We start from the raw sequence: 21,001 nt of genomic DNA on the forward strand, positions 1-21,001 counted from the left end.
AATGCATTCAACATAATTTTATTAATTTAAACTGAAGGTCCAAACTCAATCGACATTTACTCTAATTACACTATCGTCATACCTCAAAATATCCTAAAAATCTTACATATAGAATCATAATGACCTTTCTGCAGGTCAGCTGTTACCATTGTCTCATTTATTCATCTATGTAAGGAAATTTTTTGTTTGCCCCATATCCTGAGGGACCTGGTCTGGCTGCACCACCTTCGTCCTTGACTTCTTTCTCTGGTTGACTTTCACGTACGTCTTTGGTGCTGGTTGGCTTAGACCCAGTTAGAGACACTGAAATGTAATGCAGTATTGATATTAAAGGACAAAATGCAAAAGGACGAAAGATAATACAAATCAAGAGTAACAGTTAAAGGCAATGTTGAATAAATAAGTCTTCAGTTTTAAAAAAAATCACGGAGCTTCCATCTCTTATTGTCTCTGGGAGAGAATTCAGTAGTTTTGGTGTATACTTAAAAAAGGCTGAACTGCTGATTGTCTTATCTAATTTAGCTAAGTAGTTTTCTCACAATTTGATTTAAGGAAGTTGGTCTGCATCCACTTCTTTACTGCAGCTAAACCAGTTGTAACATGGCAAAGGCAAAGGTTTTGTAATCACCTGTATCTAATGAAATATATATCTGTGTGTCATCAGCGTAGCTGTGGATATTTACTTTATGTTCTCTGATAATATCACCTTAAGGAAGCATGTATATGAAAAAAGCAGAGGACCAAGGAAGCTTCCCTGAGGAACACAAAAGGTAACTGATATTCCTCAATACATTATGATGAATTATGAATCACTGTTTAACGTGTCTGATTTTTGTCTTACTTGGAGCTCTTGGAACGTCTTTCCCACACTTGAGGGTGCTTTGAGCAAAGCACTCTGCCATCCAGGACAACACCTCTGCACAGTATTTGACCTAGAGATCAAGCCAGGAATTACATTACATCATTTTACCTAAAAGCTGGAGTTTAATGTGAAACAGACTTTGGAAAATGCAACCTGACTATGTGTCATAACGTGCTGTTGAGGTCTCTTTTCCAGGTTTACCTGAGCATCCATGGATGCCAGTCGTTTCTCTTGGTCCTTGAACCCACCAACAATCCTCAGCAAGCTCTGAACCCTTGGTCACAAGCAGAAATCATTTAAAACCATATCTAATGCTGCAATAATCCATATTTTACCACTAGGGGGCAGAAGAGTAATATAACAGTTACTTTGAGGAGGTACTCTTTAGCCTCTCCTCACTGCTCTCCCAATGCTGCCGCTCCAGTTTGGCCAGGTAGTTCTCCTTCTGCACTGTCTCCCATGTTATCAGCCTCTGGTCGAGCCCTGCTGGCAGCTCTCTCTCTGGAAACACATGCATGCAGACACACACACACACACGGAGGCAGTCCAACTAATCAGCTGGTAATTTCTATGGATAGAGCAGGTGAAGGACATCGATATTTAATTTAAGTGTTTAATTTAGCCTGATAAGCCACAAGAAACTATACCAATATCTGTTTAAAGTGAAACAGAATGGCTTAATAGTTCCTGATGGAAATGTCCTGACATGAACAAATAACCTTCATACCAAGATGCTCCTGCTTGGACTCGGGCTGTTTGACTAGGCTGAGGAGGAGCTGAGAGAGATGGCTGATGATGATGAAGGGTGGGGCCAGTGCTGGACGGCTGTGGTATTCCACAATCAGGTTGTATCTCTGGAACTTCCAGAAGATGTCTGTGTTTCCCTGCACTACTTGGAATGTGTAGCTGGGGAAAAACAATAAGAAGCCAACAAAATTAGAAAGTGTGTTGGTTTTACTTTAAAATGTGTAAAGACTAGTTCAACTCATTTCATCAGACAAAGATTTTATGGGTTCCTAACCAGATCCTAACCTGAACATGGCGATGAGCAGGTTTAGCAGCAGGACGTTGGTGACCAGAAGGAAGATAACCAGCAGCAGGATGACCAGCCAGTTGGCGTAGATGTTGGGACATGGCGGCCGTAGGCCCATGATAATCTCATCTGAGTCATTGGTGCAGTTAATTTCAGGCATGCGGGCAGCTGTACTCCATTCAATAAAAAAACATTAGAGGACATTCAGGCTAACAGAAACACATTCAAAAGTTGCATCGTCTTTGTACTGAATAGAGGAATTTGTATCTACTGTAGCTTACCATCTATTTCCTCCAGGGGGATCTGGCCAAAAATGTGCAGGTAGGGGCGGTACAAGGCTCTGCGAAACACCCAGTCAATCCTTGGGTCGTTGGGGTGGAGAAGAGCCTGGGTGGCAACACCGTACGCAATGAGCCACACACTCAGGAAAAAGAGGAAGAAGAAAACGTCCTTCATCTGCAAAGGAGAAACAGACGCATGTTTTCATCTTCTTCATGGGCTCTGTGGCCAGTGACATCGCTGAAACTTTCACTGTGACAATGTTATGAAGTGTTTCGTTTCAGTCACCATTCTTTCCACAATGATAATCTTGGGGCCCAGCTGTTTGTGAATGGCGAAGATGTGGATCAGACGCAGAGTGAAGACCATGAAGTCTATCGCCAGAACGGTCCGTCCTGCCTCATAGGTGTTGTTCACCATCCTGCAAAACCGACATTATTCACTGTGCTGTTTACTTTATTCTGCCCCTGCTTCTCTCTTGGTATCTCATCCGTTCATTCACTCCTTTATTTTAAGGCTCTAGCCTAAATGTAGAGCCTCCATACTGTTGTTATATTTTTTCAGTGTCGTTAATTTGATGTTAATAACCTGCAAGAAACCCCAACAACGAAGAGTGAGATGGCAACCATGTCGCACTTGTTCCAGTTGTCCTCAACATAGAGTTTGAACTTCTTCAAGATGCTCATCTCTTCGTCTGTGAAGAAGCTCTGTGTCATAAAAGAATTGATGCTTTAGTATAAGGCATGATTATATGTATATTTTCTGATAAATAAGGCTTTAATAAACTTTTTTTCAACCCATTAAACCATCCATTATGTCTGAACTGAGTTTTTTGTTTGTTTGGTTTTTTTGTTGTTTTTTTTCGCCGTTACAGCTAAATAATATTTGGCTTCTGGCAGGTCACACACTGGAGTCCTATTCAGACGCACCTGCAGGGCCAAAGGGGGGTTGGTGGGTACACAGCCCTGCTGCTTGAGAAGCACCTGCAGTGTCCCAAATTCTCATTCCTGTAAAATGTCTCTGACACTTACGGAGAGTAAGGTTGAGTTGTCTCCTGTGGTTTGAACAGGGCACCTGTAAGTGCATCAAGAACCAGCACATGGTCCCTCAGTAACACAAGTGGTTTGAGAACAAGCTCTTTGTCTGCTGCTTTCATAAAGCAATAGACTGGTATGTAAGTCCTGACTGTCAAACCACAAAACGATACAGTTTCCAAAATAGTTGGGACACTGTGTAAAATGTAAATAGAAATAAAAAGCCATGCTTTGCAAAACACTGAAACCCAAATTGAACTGAAAATAGCTCAGAGACAACACGTCAAATGTTGAAACTGAAAAATTTCATTGTGTTTGAAAATGAAATCCTCGTTTAGGATTTGATGACAGCAACACATTTCTAAAAAGTTGGGACAGGCTCATGTTTACCACTCTGTTGCATCACCTCTCCTTTTAACAGCGCTCTGTAAGCGCTTGAGAACTGAGGAGACTGCTGTCATTTTGAAAGTGGAATGTTTTCCAATTCTTGCTTGATGTACAATTTCAGCTGCTCTATAGTTTGGGCTCTCCTTTGTCATATTTTACGTTTTATAATGATCCAAACATTGTCAGTGGGTGACAGTCTGGACTGCAGGCAGGCCAGTTCAGCACCCAGTCTTTTTTATTTCGCAGCCATGCTGTTGGATTTTGTGCAGAATGTGGTTTGGTTTTGTCTTGCTGAAATAAGCGAGGCCTTCCCTGAAAAAGACATTGTCTTCCTGGCAGCATATGTTGCTCCAAAACTTGTATATATCATTCAGCATTAAGGGAGCCTTCACCAATGTGCAGTTTATCCATACCATGTGCACTAATGCACCCCCACACCATCACAGATGCTGGCTTTCTAACTGGCAGCATCACTGGATCTGGTTTATATACGGTTTCCTTTTTGCATGGTAGAGTTTCAACTAGCATCTGTGGATGCAGCAATGAATTGTGTTCACAGATGATGCTTTTTGAAAATGTTCCTGACCTCATGCAGTGACATCTGCTACAGAATCATGTCTGTTTTCAAAGATCACAGCCATCCAATAGATCTGTGTACGCAACTGGTTGCGTACACAGATCTCTTCAGATTCTGTGAATCCTTTAATGACATTATGGACTGTAGACAATGAAATTGTTGCACTATTTGCCAGGGCAGTCTGTCACAAAGTGGTGAACCCCTCCCCACCTTCACTTCAGACACACTCAGCCTCTCTTGGATGTTCTTTTTATACCCAATCATGTGCTAACTGACCTGTTGCAACTTAACCTAATTAACTGTGAGATGCTCCACCAGCTGTTTTCTCTCAGTATTTCACAACTCGTCCAACCTTTTGTTGCCACTGTCCCAACTTTTTAGAAACATGTTGCTGGCATCAAATTCTAAATGAGGATAAACTGAGCAGATATGTGATACTTATCGCAGATGTACTGCTGTTGTGCAACAACACATTGGTTGTCACAACTATGTGAGAGTGAGCAGCTTTGCAGCAGCCCCCATCTATTAGATTTAAAAAGCTGGTAGATCTACAGTCTCTAACCTTGTTGTATAACAAGTATGGTATGAACAGGGGGCCCCGTGGCACTGCACCCCTGCACCCCTGGGCTTGGTAGCATGCTAGGGCTGCCTGTAGCAGAGCAGTTCTTTTTTGGAAACCTGTGCCATAGCTCTGTTCAGCTCAGGGACTTTCTGAGATGCATGTTGAAAAAGTGAGCAGAGGGAGCAGCGGAGAGGGTCTGTCTCATCTGGGGCTTCTGTGCCCAAGGGAGGAAGGCTCAGAGGGATCAGTGCAATAAGGGATCATGCTTGTCTGACCTGGTTCACTAGGAGGGAGTCAAGCAGAGAGGTGAAAGGCTCATGAATCCTTAAAACCCCAGAGAGATTGAGGTCATTGCAATGATTCACATCACCTACTCAGATATGTCTGACTTGGCAGGCCTGAACGCTGCGATGCAAATACATCTAATAAGGATGAAAAAAAAAACAAAGTGTGTGTGTGTGTGGGGGGGGGGGGGGGGGGTCACACTGTGTAGATACAGCCTTAAGATAACACATGTGCATCCACTCTGAATGGATTAACAAAGAATAAATGAAGCAGTGATACTCTGGATGCTTTGCCCTCACCTGTCTAAGTTCCTCCAGCACCAAGGTGAAGACCCAGAAGTAGAGCATTATCTCTGGGGCTCCGGGGCCAAAGGGCGGCGGTTGGCGGAAGTCTAGCAGGAGCACATAGGTGAAGAGGAAGAGGAAGGCGAAGTACATGATGACGTTACCGAGGAAGACGGTGACTGGAGCGCTCCAGAAGCGACGCCAGCGGCGGAGTAAGAAACGCCACCAGACAGAGGCACAGCTCTGAGCTGCTGGACCTCCCGGTGAAGAGTCCCTGGAAATGAACGACACTGAAGGGCTTCTCCAACTCTTTTTACACACAAAACATAACTAATAAGTATATAATGATCTGAATAGGTTATTTGAAGGCTTCTTAAATTGGAGCATAGGAAGATTACTGTTGTTGGATGTACACAAGCTTGGGTTTTATGTGTTTTGTGTTATGTCTGTTGTTCAAGTCTGTGTGTGTGTCCTGTGTTTCACTTGGTTGCAAGAAAAATGCCCTCTGGGGACAATAAAGTTCAGGATGAAATAAAATTGTGAATCAGTGAAGTGAATTTTATACTTTTATGCTTTTTAGGCTCAGGTCAAGTGCAGCTTTATTGTTATTATGCAATGCAAGGTAATGGCATGCATAATATTATATAGAAAAATAATGACAATAAGAATACTTTAGTGAGACAATTTTCCTATTATTTAACAGCAGCTTGAGTTTTATTTGATTGTAAACTCACAGAGGGTCATCGTCGTCAGTTAACAGTAAAGCCTTTTCTGTGTCCAGAGTGTCCAGCTCCACGAACTGCTCTTGGCCATTCCGATTGTCAAGTTCCTCGTCACTGAGAAACACACATGAGAGTGTCAGTGACTTACAGTACATCCAAATGGCTGAGAATAAGCAGTGGGACGGCATAAGGTTGATTACCTGAACTTTATGAGGTTGGTCCAGATGAGTGGTGGACAGCAGAAAGACACCACAAGTTTGGAGATGGCTGTGTCTGTCGTCATCGCCCCCCACCAAATCTTTGTGAGGAGAGCCTGCAGTGAAAGCTTTGTGTCATTTCGGCTAAAGTCAGACTGGGTATGGACAAAGCAACATAAAGTTCACCACAAGAGGACACCATAGACCTTAGAATATTTCTGCCTTGCAGTTCTGTTATTGAATCCATGGAAGCATCACACACAAGCCATTTAAGGACAAAAAAATGCATGCGACATGTGAACCAATCCCTCTCCACGGCTGCAGTTTGGGATGCGACCAGTTCCATGACAGGACACCTGATGCTTACCTGATGCCCTTTACAACAGAGCACTGAAATCCACATCCTCCTCAAACATCACACGTGCAGTGAATTAAAATTAACAATTCAAAGAGGATATATTACTCCAGCTGTGTACTCTAAATAAAATATTACTCCACTGTCAAGAGTGTCCTGTGCACTAACTTTCCCCACTGACATTGAATACCAATTAACTCTTAATGATGACTTTGTAATGACAAGGACGTCCAGTGTGCAGCAAAAGATATGACTTTGCAATTCCAAAGTATCTAATGGCATGCGAAGCTGTGGAAAAAAGAGTTTGTCATAACTGCAGGGCAAAACAGTATTTCAATACAGAGGGCAGAAAAAGAAAAACTACCTAACTCTCTTAATCACATCCACTGAAAGATGAATGATGAAAGTTAAATGTTTCATAACGGCTGAAAGAATCCGTCAAGTTGGAGTCGAATGAGCATATGGATGTGTATCCTTGTTACCTGAACTCCATCGTGGGCAAAGAAGGATTTGGCATCTGCCTCAGTGGCCAAGTTAAGGACCGTGGATTTGCTCCAGCAGTGTGTTCTTCTCACTAACAAAGCATAAGCCCTGTCTTCACTGTTGGAGTAACACTCTCCAAAGACATCTGCCACAATAAGAACAACAGGTACACAGCGTCAAGCACTCAGCCACGACTGAAGAATTCACACACTCAGTGGGATCTGTTTGTGTTTGTTCCATTACGTCGCTGAGGTCAGTGAACGTCTCCTGCTACTTTGACCTTTACTCTTTCTGATCACCCTTTCAGCCGTTGCCAGCGGTTTATGTACTCACCAAGGGCAAACTGCTCGTACTTGGCTTCCTTCATGCTCCGCGCAGACTCGGCTTCAGATTCCAGCCTTGCCATCTCTTTCAGAATCTTACAAGCCGCCAGCGCTGCCGCAACCGCCTCAGGGCCCTTAAGGATTAAAAGAAAGCTGAATCCATGAAATGGGTCTGAGAGACGTCATCTGAGAAATGTAGTTTAGAAGTTTAGAGAGCGGCGTCTTATTGCATCTAAATTGGGTGCGATGCATCAGCACTACCAGCTGTTTCCAAAGGCCCCCAGCCTTATTTCTTTGACCATTACATGAGATGTGAGCACACCCGTGTTGCTCAAATCATCATATTAGAAGATATAAACCTCTTTACTTGTACCTCCGTTTGTAAGTTTGGTGTTGCAGTTTTTTTACAACCGTGGATCCAAATGCAGAATCATCCTGGGCATGACTTGTGTTTTTATAGACCTGAGACAGAGATAATGTACCCTCATCCCTTGCTTTAGCCTATTTACTATAATTTGCCCTGGATACTTGCATACATTACATTTGTGCTTACAATTTTCCAAAGCATATCAGTTTTTTTAGGTTTTTAGTTTCCTTCCTTCCTTCCTTCCTTCCTTCCTTCCTTCCTTCCTTCCTTCCTTCCTTCCTTCCTTCCTTCCTTCAATTTCAGCTCATTTCAGTGCACTCTGACAATCAACTCTTCTACGTTACATTATGTGCTAGTACAGAGTGAAAATGGATATGGATCACTGTCTCTGCTTGTCAATTTTGATAATGTAGTGAAATGAAAGGAAACCAATGACTGTCTGGACCTGTCGCTTTGGAAAATTGTTGCTATTTTTACAAAGTACATGCAGTTCTTAGTACATGGGTAAAGATATGCAAAAATATGATATGATATGGTCCTTTATAGTTTGAGGAACAGTTTGACATTTAGGGAAATGCACTTATTTCTCACTGAGAGTTAGATAAGAAGATAGATACCACTCTCATATCTTTCCATGCAATATGAAGCTGGAGTTGGGAGATGGCTTAGTTTTGCATAATGACTGGAAATAGGAAAACAGCAAGTCTGACTCTGTCCAAAGGCTCTGTCTGAAGCAGCACTGCTCAAAGAGCTAGCCTGCTACCAACCAGGAAATAGTAAAACCACAATTAAACTTTGTTTTTTGTACAGATTAAACAAAAAAGATATAACATGTTAACTGGTGAGCTTTCAGGTGCTGCTAGGCAGATTTTGCTACTTTTGGAGAGAGACAGGCTGGCTGTTTCCAGTCTTTAAGCCGAGCAAAACTAACTGTCTCCTATATCCAGCTTCATATTAAATAGCCAAGAATCTATCTATCTCTCAGCAAGGAGCAAATGAAATCATATCTGAAAGTGTTGAACTATATCTTTAAACCAGTGTTTTAATATCAGATGGATTTCTTGTCAGTCGCACATACTGTAGGAAGGAATCCAGCTCTGTTTCACAAAGAAAGTCTTTCTCGTTAGAGATTGGTATTGTCTATTATGATGTTATATAGTGCATTATGTTTATCTTATAATATTGACATTTTCTATTATCAACAGGTAATGGCAACCTTGAATGTCCTTATACTGTGTAGAGGAAACTTTTATGGGACTGACATGACAAATGTTTAAATCAAGAGCAATATACTAAAACAGACGGCTCACACAAGGTGAGACTTAGTACCCCGGACCTCATACCTTATTATTTAAATGATCAATGATTATCATACAACATACTGTATATTACTCCTAGGTTCATATATATGCACATATTTTGCTAGCAATAGCCTGTCTGCGAGGATAATTGTGATGAGGCGTTCAATATGAGAGATACTTCAAACAATCTAATTATAAATGCAGATATCCCGGCCAGAGTCAGAGTGGTGAAACGATTTGCAGAGGGGGATGTACACACACTGAATGCAATTACCATAATTTCAGATAATGTTTGAAATAAGACGCAGGAAAGGAGCACATCTGGGTGACTGCTTGTGAGATTACAGTAATTGGTTCCCTTAGTTTGGGGAAGGGCAATAAAAAAATGAAAGGTGCCTTGAAAAGATGTTGAAAACAAAGAGCAATTATCATTGATTGGTGTCATTTAAACTATTCACAGGGCATCAATCCTATGTCAGGATGTATTTCTCATTAACTTCATGAGGACTTAAGATACGCCTGCACTACCTCACCTCTCATAGAAGCAGCTGCCCCATGAAGCAGCATGACCTTCATTTGAATAATGTTCTTGGAGATAAGATAGCTTTTTACTTCACCTCCCTCCTTGATAAATACGCCGTTTGCTGGGCTCTTTTATCTCGGGCGACATTTTCATATGGCAGGACTGACCTGCACCTGCACCGTGCTGGCCCACATCACTCTTGATCACACTGAATCCAGAATACAAACTATCAGTATAGTATTTCACAGTGTAATTCAGCTCGCCTCAGTGTGGTTTGAGTATTTTTTGCTAATGCTAGGCACATTTAGACATTTATTGATTGAACCGCACAGCGCTGATATAGTAGCTGCAGCTTGACTGACTAAAGAAGCTGACAAGACGGACCATGGCCCAAAAGTAGTTAGCCATCTGCTGTCGGTTCTGAAGGACAGCCCAGAGGAAGAGATCCCTCCAGGGATGTTCGCAGCACTCCTCCAACTCAGGCAGGTTTTTCTGGGTGTGGAACAGTCGACCCTTGGCTGGCTTCTCCTGGAGCACATAGACAGTGTATCATAAAATGGGTAGCTGCGCACAGTTTACAGAGCATGCAATTATTACATGCTTCATACGATCTATGGCAAAACCTATGGCTATTACTGCAGAACCAATTGCTTCCTCCGCCAGGGGGGTTATCTGACAGTAGTCTGTGTGTCAACAGGACATGCAGGTATTAAAGAAATGTGTAGTGATTTCTATGAAATGTGCTGAACAGGCAGACCTTCAGCAAACAGAAATAATTGGATTTTGCTCATTATCTGAGCCAAAATTTCTTGTCTGAGATTATCACCTTTTTTAGCTGTGCAGCATGATACACACAACACACATTACACAAAATGTGAGAGGGGTCATTTCCTTCTTAGGGTGTAACAGCAGGTTTGGTTTCCCATGACTCTCCATCTCTTCCTTTCTACAATTATGGTGAAATTGAAGGCCTCTACCCCATAGTTTCCAACTTGGGGTTATGACCTTTCCAGCGGGTCGCAAGAAACACCTGAGGGGTCGCACATTGACTAACAGGATAGGAAAGAGAAAAACTGCAGAGTTCTGACGCACAAAATTTAATTTCACATTATTATTTTCTAAATCATGGTTTCTTTTTAGGGGGTGGGTTGAAATACCGGATCAGTGTTACTCACGGTGCGGCTCGTGAGCCTCAGGTGGCTCGCCAAGCTTTGATTCATGGCTCACATGGCAGCTTATACACATAATTCATAAAAATACTCCAAACAGCACTGCTATTCATACACAACCTGGCAGCATAGGCTACAAACATGAAACTGTCAACACCTGCTCAGACCTACACTAACTCACTGCTGCGCTGTCGGTTTAGGGGTCCTCTGGAGCGCCATGATGGTGATAATGCTGTTGGACAGGTAAATAAGTAGTGGGCTGGTGTAGGATATCCACACACAGTACACTGTACTTTCACGTAGTATTTAGGCTCTTACTAAAATTAATTTATATTTCTAATGGGGTGTTAACTGTCGCCAATCTGGCAACACAGCACACTTACATAGTAGCGCTAGTTTGGCTATTGCAATGTCTCATGCTAGCTAACATGACGCACACAGACCATAAAAAACAGATTAATTTCTAATCAAAGTCACAAACCAGATGGACAGAAACAAAGTGTTGTGTCAAATGAGGAAAATCAAGTCTCGGAGCACACAGCAACCGAAAATCAATTCAAAGAATGGACTAACAGGTCAGCAGAAGAGCTGAGGGGAGACTCTGAATCCAGATTTAGTGATGTGAATGAGCACCAGAAGATTTTCAACTCCATTGAAAACCCCTTCCACGCGGATGCATCCTCTCTCACTCCAACTGTCACACACATCGTGCTGCTCCGCAAAGTGAAACCACAGTTGCCGACAGACGACATTCTCAAAGTTGATCTCAGAGCAGGTGTTGGAAGCAGATTTTCTCAGTTTGAAACCACTTGTAGCAAAAGTGATGTCCTTCTCTGTGGGCACATACACATGTGAGTCAGCGTTCTCAACCAGGAACACTATCAAGGCTCACCAATGCACGGCATGAATGCCTCACAAGGACTGCAACAACCAACTGCACATACTGTAAAACACGAGGAAGGTCACAGAAATGCATCTCTGCCTCCACTCATCGCAGTGTTAAAGTAAACCTGTTTTTAGTTAGCAAACAGCAGGCATATATGCTTAATGACTGCGGTGGCTTTGGGTGTTTCGTGGTAAAAGTGGCTCTCCTACTGACTCTCTTTACAAAAAATAGGAAAGATCACTGTGGTAGAAAGTTGTAAAGGCCTTTTTAGTTCCTTAGCATGAGTGATACCATCCTTGGTTTTAGGGGTTGGCCTCACTCAGAGGATAAATACTTGAACCTAACACCATTTCATTAGACTAGAGCTGTCCTATCTAGTCTGGTGCGCATGAACTGATGAAGCCTGCTCGGATGAGAGGCGAAACGTCTTCCAAGACAAACTGACAAAGTCCAGTTGGGATCGATTGAATGCCCTGAAGCTTAGCATGATGTTGTTGAAATAGCATCTTGGGTTGAAACAAAACACAGATGGACAATGGAAAATTAGTGTAGGAGGGAAAGGCTGGCTTGATAGGAAGATTGCCTAAAAACTGCGATGCCTTCATTGGTTAGATTCTAAAGCTAATTCTAAAGCTTCAGTGAGAGAGTTTATCAGGGGGTCTCTGTTTCACTGCATCGTTAAGACCTTTACGTTTCATTATGCAAGAAACAATACAAGGTGGAATTTCATTCATCATTTGACAGGATGTCTTATTTAGTGCAGTGTCTGTGATTTCCTGCAACATTTCCTGGAGTGTTTCACTCACTGTGGGAATCTTTTGGTAAAAGCCTTTGCAGGAGTCATGCAGAAAGTCTTTCAGCACTTTGGCGACTTCGTAGAGGGTGAAGCGGGGTTTCCGGTCTCCTTGCTCAGGCGGGTGGTGCCCGGGTGGACCAGGCGTCCGGGCAGCTCCGAGCAGCAGCTGCTTCTCCTCGTACTTTTTGAGGAGCAGGTTGTGAAGGAGGCTCTTCTCCGACACAGACCAGTAAAGCTCCTGTAGACGACCGTAGGTGAGGAACTCGCCCAGGTTCACACCGTTGTCCACAAAGAGGCGCACAAAGTCAGGCTTGTCGTTAATCAGTGCATCCATCATCACCTCTTCAAGATCACATGCCTGCAAAGATCACGTGTCTGTGTTACAATTACTCCTAAAGCAGCTGTCTCTTCTTTTTGTGAAAAAGGTTTTATAATTATCTGGTTCTTTTCTCCTCCACTGCAATATGGAGTGTCTGTGTTTTTGTGCTATCTAATGAGTCTCTAGTCAATGAGCTCCTTTCATAGTTATGATTGCTATTGATTGTGAGCATATTAACATACCAATCTTTATCTCAAAGGACCCCTGTGCCTCAGAATAGCCTCACAGAACTAGCTAGCAAGTATGGTGATAGACTCTTCGGTCTTGTTTTCATTTCACTCATTAAATATGCTAAACTTGAACTTAACAGTTTTAAACACACACTACATTAAAGACAAGTCATCATACTCCTACGTATGTCTCTCACCTTCCACTCCACATCCCCATTAAAGATGTCACTCTTGGCGATGTCCACTCTGTTCCAGGCCACCGCCAGCTTCAGTTCATCCAGGAAGTCCTGAGCTTCCTGACTTTGGCTCTTACAAGCTGGTAAACACACACACACACACGCACACACACACACACACACACACACACACACACACACACACACACACACACACACACACACACACACACACACACACACATAATGTCAACAAGTTCATAACCTCTGAAGTGCTCAAAATGTCAAGGCTCTCGCTCCATGTAACTGTCAAGTCTCAATACCTGTAATTGTACAGCCTCAGAAAATTGCAAGTTTCTTGATAACAAGGTACTTTACCCTTGACTAGAGCTTTGAGGATGACCGTATCCAGCTCAGAGCTCTCCTGCTCGGGGTCGTGGACAGTGAGGAGGTGCCCATGATCAAGTATCCTCTGGATCTGATTGACAGTTTCACGGTCAGTTTTCATCATTTTGATGAAGAAATTTGCAATTTTATATCGCTAATGCATTGTTTTCTAAAATCACAATCTCTTCACTGTGTATGTCAGCTTGAAAAAATATGTTGCATATCTTTCCCTCCTCCTTCATATCCATAATTAGGTCATCACATACAAATTTTGACGATAAGGACGAAAATCCCACATTAGCTTCCCTCACAATCTTTCCCAGTGTGCCCCATTTTTCTGGCAACGTTCGAGTCTTGTGATCTGCATATCTGTGTATGTGCCTGCCTCCATGCTGTGCACAGCACTCTCACCAGCTTGACCCAGTTACTGATGTCTGTGCTGTGGTGGGCATTTGGAAAGGTGTCCAGCAGCAGCTCATGAACACTGTCCATATCCCAGCAGCCCCTATTCATCAGCGTGACGAGGATGTCAGCCACGCCTCCTGAGCCTGCCAGGATCAGCCATGGTGTCGAATTGCCAATGCCTTTGTACATCCTCTGCAGGGAGGGACACAGTGTTCAGACTTGCAGGCAAACTCACAAACGTCTCCATTTTCACAAAATAACAAGAGAATGGTATTGATCAGTGTTAGCTGTATTCCATCATCTCGGTTGTGGTACCATAAACGGCCGGCTTTGACAGGCCTCCTGGCCAAAGAGATTATTTCTGTGAAAACAGAAAGAATTCGCCTCTCAGTCTGGCTTTGGCCCGCTACTTCAGGAAGAGGCACAACCAAAATTTGATTTGAAGCCCAATTCTCAAGCCTAAGCTCCTGTTCAGTCAGATTGTGCACATTCATGTGACAGAACAGACATCCAGCTTTCAAAGGGTCTCTGTGCGGTCACAGTTTAAAAGTTCTCAAGTAACTACAAGAGCATTATGGAATGAAACTTACCTTTAGGATCCTGGGTTCCCCATGAACCAGGAGACACAGAACAGGGATCTCGAAGCTGCCTGCGCCTGCAAGCGCCAGAAAGTACATTCTCACCACTGTCTGATCAGTGTTTTCAACATACAGTGACAAATATCTCGGTCACAGGTTCCATCTGTCTCAGAGTTGTGAGCACTTAGACCCAAGAGTGATGTTCCCCTCTGAAATCTGAACCACCTTGCAGGTTAAACTATTCAGAGTTCAACAATTAAACACCACGGGGTCGAGAACACACAATCTCCAGAGAATTTGTTTGTCATACTCATCTTGTGAGCGCCTGCAAGAGGCTGACCCTTGAGCTGGGAACTAATACATTAATAGGTGAGTACTATGTGAAACGGTTTGGGAAACCTTGAGTACCACTGGAGCAATACTTGCGTGTAGTGTAGTGTAGTTGCTAAATGGGCAGGTTTGACAATCTTTAAATGTACTGAAGTACACCGGTGAAAATCAGGATTCATCAACATTCAAAACACACTTGCAGTACAATGTGTTGGAAAAATACTTAAAAATACTTGAAATTAAGTGAAATTAAAGTATTATAAAGTACTTGAAAATATTTTACTATAATTATTTGTAATTAAGTGCACTTACTGTAAGTACAAAGTAATACAATGTAATGACTTTTCAATTATCTTTCAAATATACTAAAGTACTATTTTTTGACCTGGGATGTAAGACTTTAACATTTAAGTCATTTTAGATTGTGGTATTATTATTATCATGGTTCCCAGCAGGGACCCAAAGGCTTTACCTCCATAACCAGTGCGCTGAAGAGAGATGTGTTTGAGCAGCTTCACACTCATTTCACTGGTGGCTCCTGGTCTGTTGGGATCCTCCTCCACCAGCACAAAGTGAGAGTGGTGGCTGTCCAAGGAATACACTGACCCATGAGGCAAGTCCTGCGGTTTGTATGCTGCAGGCTCATCCACCTTTAGAAAATGGGTATGCAGAAAGACAGAGGACAGCGTGAGCATATTAATGTGAAAAATGTAAATATTTGCTTATGGATGTTGCTGCTGTTTTCATTAGCTCGATACTGTCAGCGTATACACAGAAACCTTGGCAGTGAGCAGAGCCTCTCGGTTGTGGATCATGTTCCAGGGTGCAATGCCAATCGCCACTACACGAACTTTGGAGGAGGTGCTGGCCAAGGAGTGGTCTCTCACCGCCTGGCCCAAGTGTTTGGTGATGCCAAAGCGAAGGCCATTAGTCAAAATCCATGCCCCTGGAGAACAGAGAAGCAGTAGCATGTGTGTGTGTGTGTGTGTGTGTGTGGTATATACAGGTTTTATGTGCACTTGGTAGCAAGAAGTAGGGCAGCTAGGAGTGAGTCTCCACTATGCGGCTGCCCACTGCTCCTAATATTTTGGATGGATCACTTAACTTAAACTTAACTTAATCAAACCAGAAAGCTGTGTCCTGGATTCCATGTAAACAGCTGGCCTATTGATTATGCTAATTTGATTGTTGACTTATATGGTTATAAGGCATTCAGTACATTAAAATTTATGAAAATATTTGACTGATCATGCAAATAAAAACTACATGAAAATGATAAATAATTCATGATGCTTATTTTAGACTTCGTACATGAAAACAGAAGACATGCTTTCATCTTGGTGATGTGTGTCTAGTAATTCCTCTACCGGCCAATAGAGGGCAACAGAGAAGCCATTCGCAAACACTGGCTGTTGATTTCAAAACCCAAGGCCAGTTTTGGCCCCTTGATTACAACCTGTGCTCTGCGCAGCCTTCACAAGTCCTTTTCTCAGAGTGTCCCTGAGCCAAGGCTTCATCTGAGCCAGCTCGTCTCCTCCCACCAGGGCCACCACCAGGTGTGGAGGAGCGAGGCCCCACTCCTCTGTCAGCATCTGGTAGATCAGCACCGGGTCTGTGTTGCCGCGCACCCTCACAAACTGGATATAAAGAGACGAGTTGCTGTCAGCACTCTGCTCAGAAACTTTATACAGACTTTTGTTTGCTATAATACAACCTTCAGCACTGGTTATCTAGTTTCACCTTTCCTCTTGTCTTAGTGGAGCCAACGAAATCAATGTCGCCCACTCGTCCGGCCGCCCAGTGACTCTTCTCCCTCTTCATTCTGCTGGCCATACCTCTGGCTACATTCTCCAGTGTCTCGTCCACGGTAGAGCAGCAGGAACAGCCCAGCAGGACACTGAGGGAAACAAATGGACACTGTATCTTACAGACCTTCCTACCAACACACAATAGTCACAAAGAAAAGACTCTGCTGCAGCCCAGTCTCTGATGTACTGCTCACATCCTGCTCACTAAGTTCCTCATAATTATGCACCAAGAGCATTCTCTCCTCCTGCTCTCCTGGAGTATAACGAGCACCTGGATAGGACTGAGGACTTTCTTTAAATGCAAGCTTAAGACTCACCTTTAAAATCTTTTTAGTCTCTCCTACTTCCAATTACAGAGGTATAATCTGTGCTATAACCATCAGTTTAGTGCTAACCAACTAAAATAAGTTATACTTTCTGAACCATGGAGGTTACTGTGTTGCTTTGAATGCCTGTTTGGGTTTTATTTAGCAGGGGGTTTTCAAAATGATGTCTGCAGGAAAGTAAAGCCACGGGCCAGGGACGAACAGATTAATTGTCGCCATGTGGCTATTTATAAATCCTTTTGGATCATAACTCCTGAACACTATAATCCCACTTCTGTCTTTTTTCGCCATGATTCATACAAATACTACCCGGTTTTCACAATTGGTAATTAATATATAAATTAATAATTTATATATAATAATAATAATAATTTTTGACACGTTATATCGTTTGCCTTTTGTTTCATACATAATTGAACAAATATAACCCTCACTTTCATCCTTAATTGGGCAAAGTCTTCCTATTTCCAGGCAGAGTCGAAGCTTTCGACGGCATCACAACGCACATTTCGTTGAAGCAGATCCAGAAGCAGAGATGGATTAAAAATCTTTAATCATTAAAAAACAATTAATTTAGCCTTAGATTTTGCCTTGTTGGAGGTTTTCTGTGTCCTTTATGGTTTCAGTCTATGAAAGAATATGCATTCATGCATTCTATTCAACAGCTAGGAAATAAGGACCAGCTCTCATGAATAATTTAGATAGAAAACTATACTTGGACTTAGTTAAGGCTTGTTAGTCCAGTACAAATGTTTGCTTCCTGGAGCACCTCTTCACTTATGGCCTGCTTATCACTGGGCTCATTTAATTGCTTTCAAATGACTATTTTCAGTTGATCTGATGCTTTAATTGTGACTACTGAACTGCACTGTTATTTGATAAAGACTTTCTCCCACTTGTCATGAATGTACTGGCTTTATCACTTCACGAAATAGCTCCATCTGTTTGTATTGTCTTTCACACACACACCTGTGCTCCTCTGACCACTCCAGCACGTCCCCACATCGCAGACATCGTGTCTTTGGCTGCAGTGTCCCCTGCAAACAAATGAATTCACATGTATTATGTCCATTTTACGCTTAATCCACTATGATTCATCCGCCGCTCTTCTTGCAGGGGGAAGGCTCTTAGAAGTACTTGTGGTCAATGCAAAGTTGGCAGAATTTTCATCCTCGCTTCATATGCAAAGTGCTTCCCGCCCGATATTTGAATTAGAAATACACAAAACACTGCCACTCATACATGATACCAAGAGAAGTGGGCCACAATACTGTGAGCTCCCACCAGGACCTCTGGACACAAACCCCTCTGACATCCATCCATCCATTATCTATACCGCCTATCCCTTTCGGGGTTGCGGGGGACTGGAGCCTATCCCAGCTACAATGGGCGAGAGGCGGGGTACACCCTGAACCGGTCACCAGCCGATTGCAGGGCCACATACAAGGACAGACAAACATTCACGCTCACACTCTAACCTACGGACAATTTAGATCAGTTAACCTAATGAGCATGTTTTTGGTCTGTGGGAGGAAGCCGGAGTACCCGGAGAGAACCCACGCATGCACGGGAAGAACATGCAAACTTCACACAGAAAGGCCCCGTCTGACCCGTGGAACCCCTCTGACATGATGTGTAAAATGATAATAATGTTTGCAGGTCTAATTGCTGTAAGCAGTCTGGAATGCGCTTTTGACACTACGACTCGGTTTGCATGTAGTTATTGTTTTACAGTGAAAACACCTACAGTCTGTTTATCTCTAAATCATTTTTTTCATAGAAATAAGTGACAGAAAGGAAGCACTCATTATTGATAAGATTATCCATTTGCCTGAGTAAACACAGACTTTAAGCTGCCAGCCTTATTTGTGTAGGCAGTTGAGCTGCTTGTGAAAGATTATAACAAAAATGCAGCACAAGCACATATTTCTCTTTAAAAAATAAAAAACAAAAAAAAAAGCCACAGCCTCCCTGGGTGCTGGGTGTTTTAATAGAACTGTGGTGCAATGGTTAACACACAGATTGAGAGTCAATTTGTGTTAAGCCATCTGTTTTAATGTAAGTGAGCAGCTTGTTGTGGGAGCCTTTATTTGACTACAGGTCTGGGTCTGGGAGGGAAACGACTATTGGGCATGCAAATAGAATGATTTGCATGCAAAGGTAGAGGAAAGGACACCCAGCTGAGTGTGTGTGTGTGTGTGTGTGTGTGTGTGTGTGTGTGTGTGTGTGTGTGTGTGTGTGTGTGTGTGTGTGTGTGTGTGTGTGTGTGTGACTCTATGGTCGCAGGATACCCATACACACCTCCCATCTTGTTTGAAGTCTGGAATAATGAACTTGTCTTTTGTCAAGCAGAAGTGATGATGAGCTGGGATGTCTTTATCTATTTGTGTACATTATCAGACAGCAAACAGCAGCTGCTTCAGTAAATGAGTGTGTAAAACTGTAGGGCCCAGCAAGCTCCTTTAAGACATGCAGAAAGCTTAAAATTTAAGATGTATTCCTGAGAAAAAAGCATGACAGAGGATCAAAATCTGTTACGATTTTGCCATAAAAAAAACAGGAAGTGAACCCAATTATGCAAACTAACAAAGAGGCTGGATGGAAGCAGTTCAGAAGATTTAAGAAAATAAAGGCAAGGCAAAATCCGAAAACATGAAAGCAGATCTAGGGAAACACGACAATATCTCAGACAGGGGGAAACCAGGGACAAGACTCATATCACTCACAAATTTCACAGGGAACAAGGAAAGCCACACATAAGGGGACGATGAAACGAAAACAAAGGGAGACACACTGACTTAAACAGACAAGGGAGGAGACTAATCAGACACAGGTGGACACAATCAAACCATCACAAGGGTGGGGAAACACAGGAAGTAAACTTTGACACACAAGGGATGGCCAGAAAGTTGGGAAGGTGACATGGTGAAGGCTGAGTCTCTCTGGACGACAGACAGATGGGCAGTGAAGGCGGAACTTCTCTGGAGGCCGGCGATGAAGTTAGAGCCCTTCTGGAAGCCGTCGGCGAAGGAGGATAATTGCCTTATAAGCCAAGTTTTAACGAACCCCATCCTGCTCAACACCTCTGATATGTCAGGAAGTGCCCCAAACCAGATTTGGCTATATAAAAGAGTCTCTAAGGAAGGTCCTAACAAAATCAATGTTTGTTTTTAACATTTCACAATGCTAAAAACAAATCCTACAAACTTAGTTTAAAGCAGTGTTACAAATATAGTGAGGCTATGAGAGTACATGATAGAAGAATATTTAGAAAATGAGGTTTAAAATTTCTGCAAAATCATTTCTTCAGTTCCTGATCTTTTTAACACGGCAACAACAAATAAAGATAAGAAGTAAGATATTGCACCTAGGACGTGTTGGTTAGGTGTGAAATTGAGGAATATGAGGATTGCATAATTGTGCTGGGGGAGAAATGTAGCCTATGGAATATGTGTCTATATTTATAATACTTGTGAAGAAATGCAAGAGGCGCATAAGTGTATTTCTTTAGGTTAAAAAGGGTTTAAAAGGCTAAGAAAAAGACCAAATGTACAACTTCTGCTTCATCTTCAACTCAAATTCTTCATCTGTGTAACTGCGTCCTCCAGATGTGAACTCACACATAATTCTTCATCATACTACACATTAATCGTGGGATCATTTCCCTGTATTGCTTTATCACCCTACACCTACAATGTAAACTTGAACCTGTGAATGATTAACAGGCATACTGCTTTATGTGAAATCATAAACATCATGTGCAATAATATTTTAACTCACCACAAAGCATCTTTTCAGCCGGCCAAATTTAGATGTTCATAGTGATAAATGGGGTTAAAAAGACAGCTGCTACAGCTGTGTATACTCACCAGAGGTGTGTCTTGTCTCTCCTGCATGGCTGAAATGAACGCTCCTCTCCGCCTCCCGTTGAACCACACCTCAGGCCTGAGGGGTTTTCTTTCACAGCCCACAGGTGAACCACCTGGGCCAGCAGGAAGTGGCACAAAGGTGTGGCTG

At 42.6% G+C, this 21,001-nt stretch overlaps 1 protein-coding gene across 1 annotated transcript; it reads right to left on the bottom strand.

The window, feature by feature from the left end:
- Window positions 1-157: 157 nt before the first annotated feature.
- On the bottom strand, window positions 158-20,880 carry trpm5 (transient receptor potential cation channel, subfamily M, member 5). The gene is made up of 26 exons (XM_070962285.1): window positions 20,854-20,880; window positions 17,954-18,021; window positions 16,591-16,747; window positions 16,307-16,487; window positions 15,630-15,796; window positions 15,323-15,500; window positions 14,533-14,597; window positions 13,949-14,134; window positions 13,529-13,628; window positions 13,172-13,290; window positions 12,436-12,783; window positions 9,959-10,102; window positions 7,394-7,517; window positions 7,060-7,205; window positions 6,226-6,338; window positions 6,038-6,139; window positions 5,319-5,577; window positions 2,763-2,881; window positions 2,463-2,595; window positions 2,177-2,351; window positions 1,895-2,063; window positions 1,590-1,768; window positions 1,231-1,363; window positions 1,064-1,136; window positions 842-932; window positions 158-303 (listed from the first exon to the last, which is right to left on the bottom strand). The coding sequence occupies exons 1-26, from the start codon at window positions 20,878-20,880 to the stop codon at window positions 158-160; spliced, it is 3,702 nt and encodes a 1,233-aa protein (XP_070818386.1).
- Between the last annotated feature and the right edge of the window lie 121 nt (window positions 20,881-21,001).

The sequence above is a fragment of the Chaetodon trifascialis genome, chromosome 1 (genome assembly GCF_039877785.1).
Source record: "Chaetodon trifascialis isolate fChaTrf1 chromosome 1, fChaTrf1.hap1, whole genome shotgun sequence".
In the NCBI taxonomy this organism is placed as follows: Eukaryota; Metazoa; Chordata; class Actinopteri; order Chaetodontiformes; family Chaetodontidae; genus Chaetodon; species Chaetodon trifascialis.

What these genes read in the sequence shown, in the direction of transcription:
- trpm5 (XM_070962285.1), bottom strand. Translation starts at nt 20,880, where the DNA reads ATGCAGGAGAGACAAGACACACCTCTG. An exon ending in CCTCAAAGCTCTAGTCAAGG is followed by an intron (nt 13,291 to 13,528) that starts GTAAAGTACCTT and finishes TGTGTTTACCAG; the next exon opens with CTTGTAAGAGCCAAAGTCAG. An exon ending in CTAACTACTTTTGGGCCATG is followed by an intron (nt 7,518 to 9,958) that starts GTCCGTCTTGTC and finishes TTAATCCTTAAG; the next exon opens with GGCCCTGAGGCGGTTGCGGC.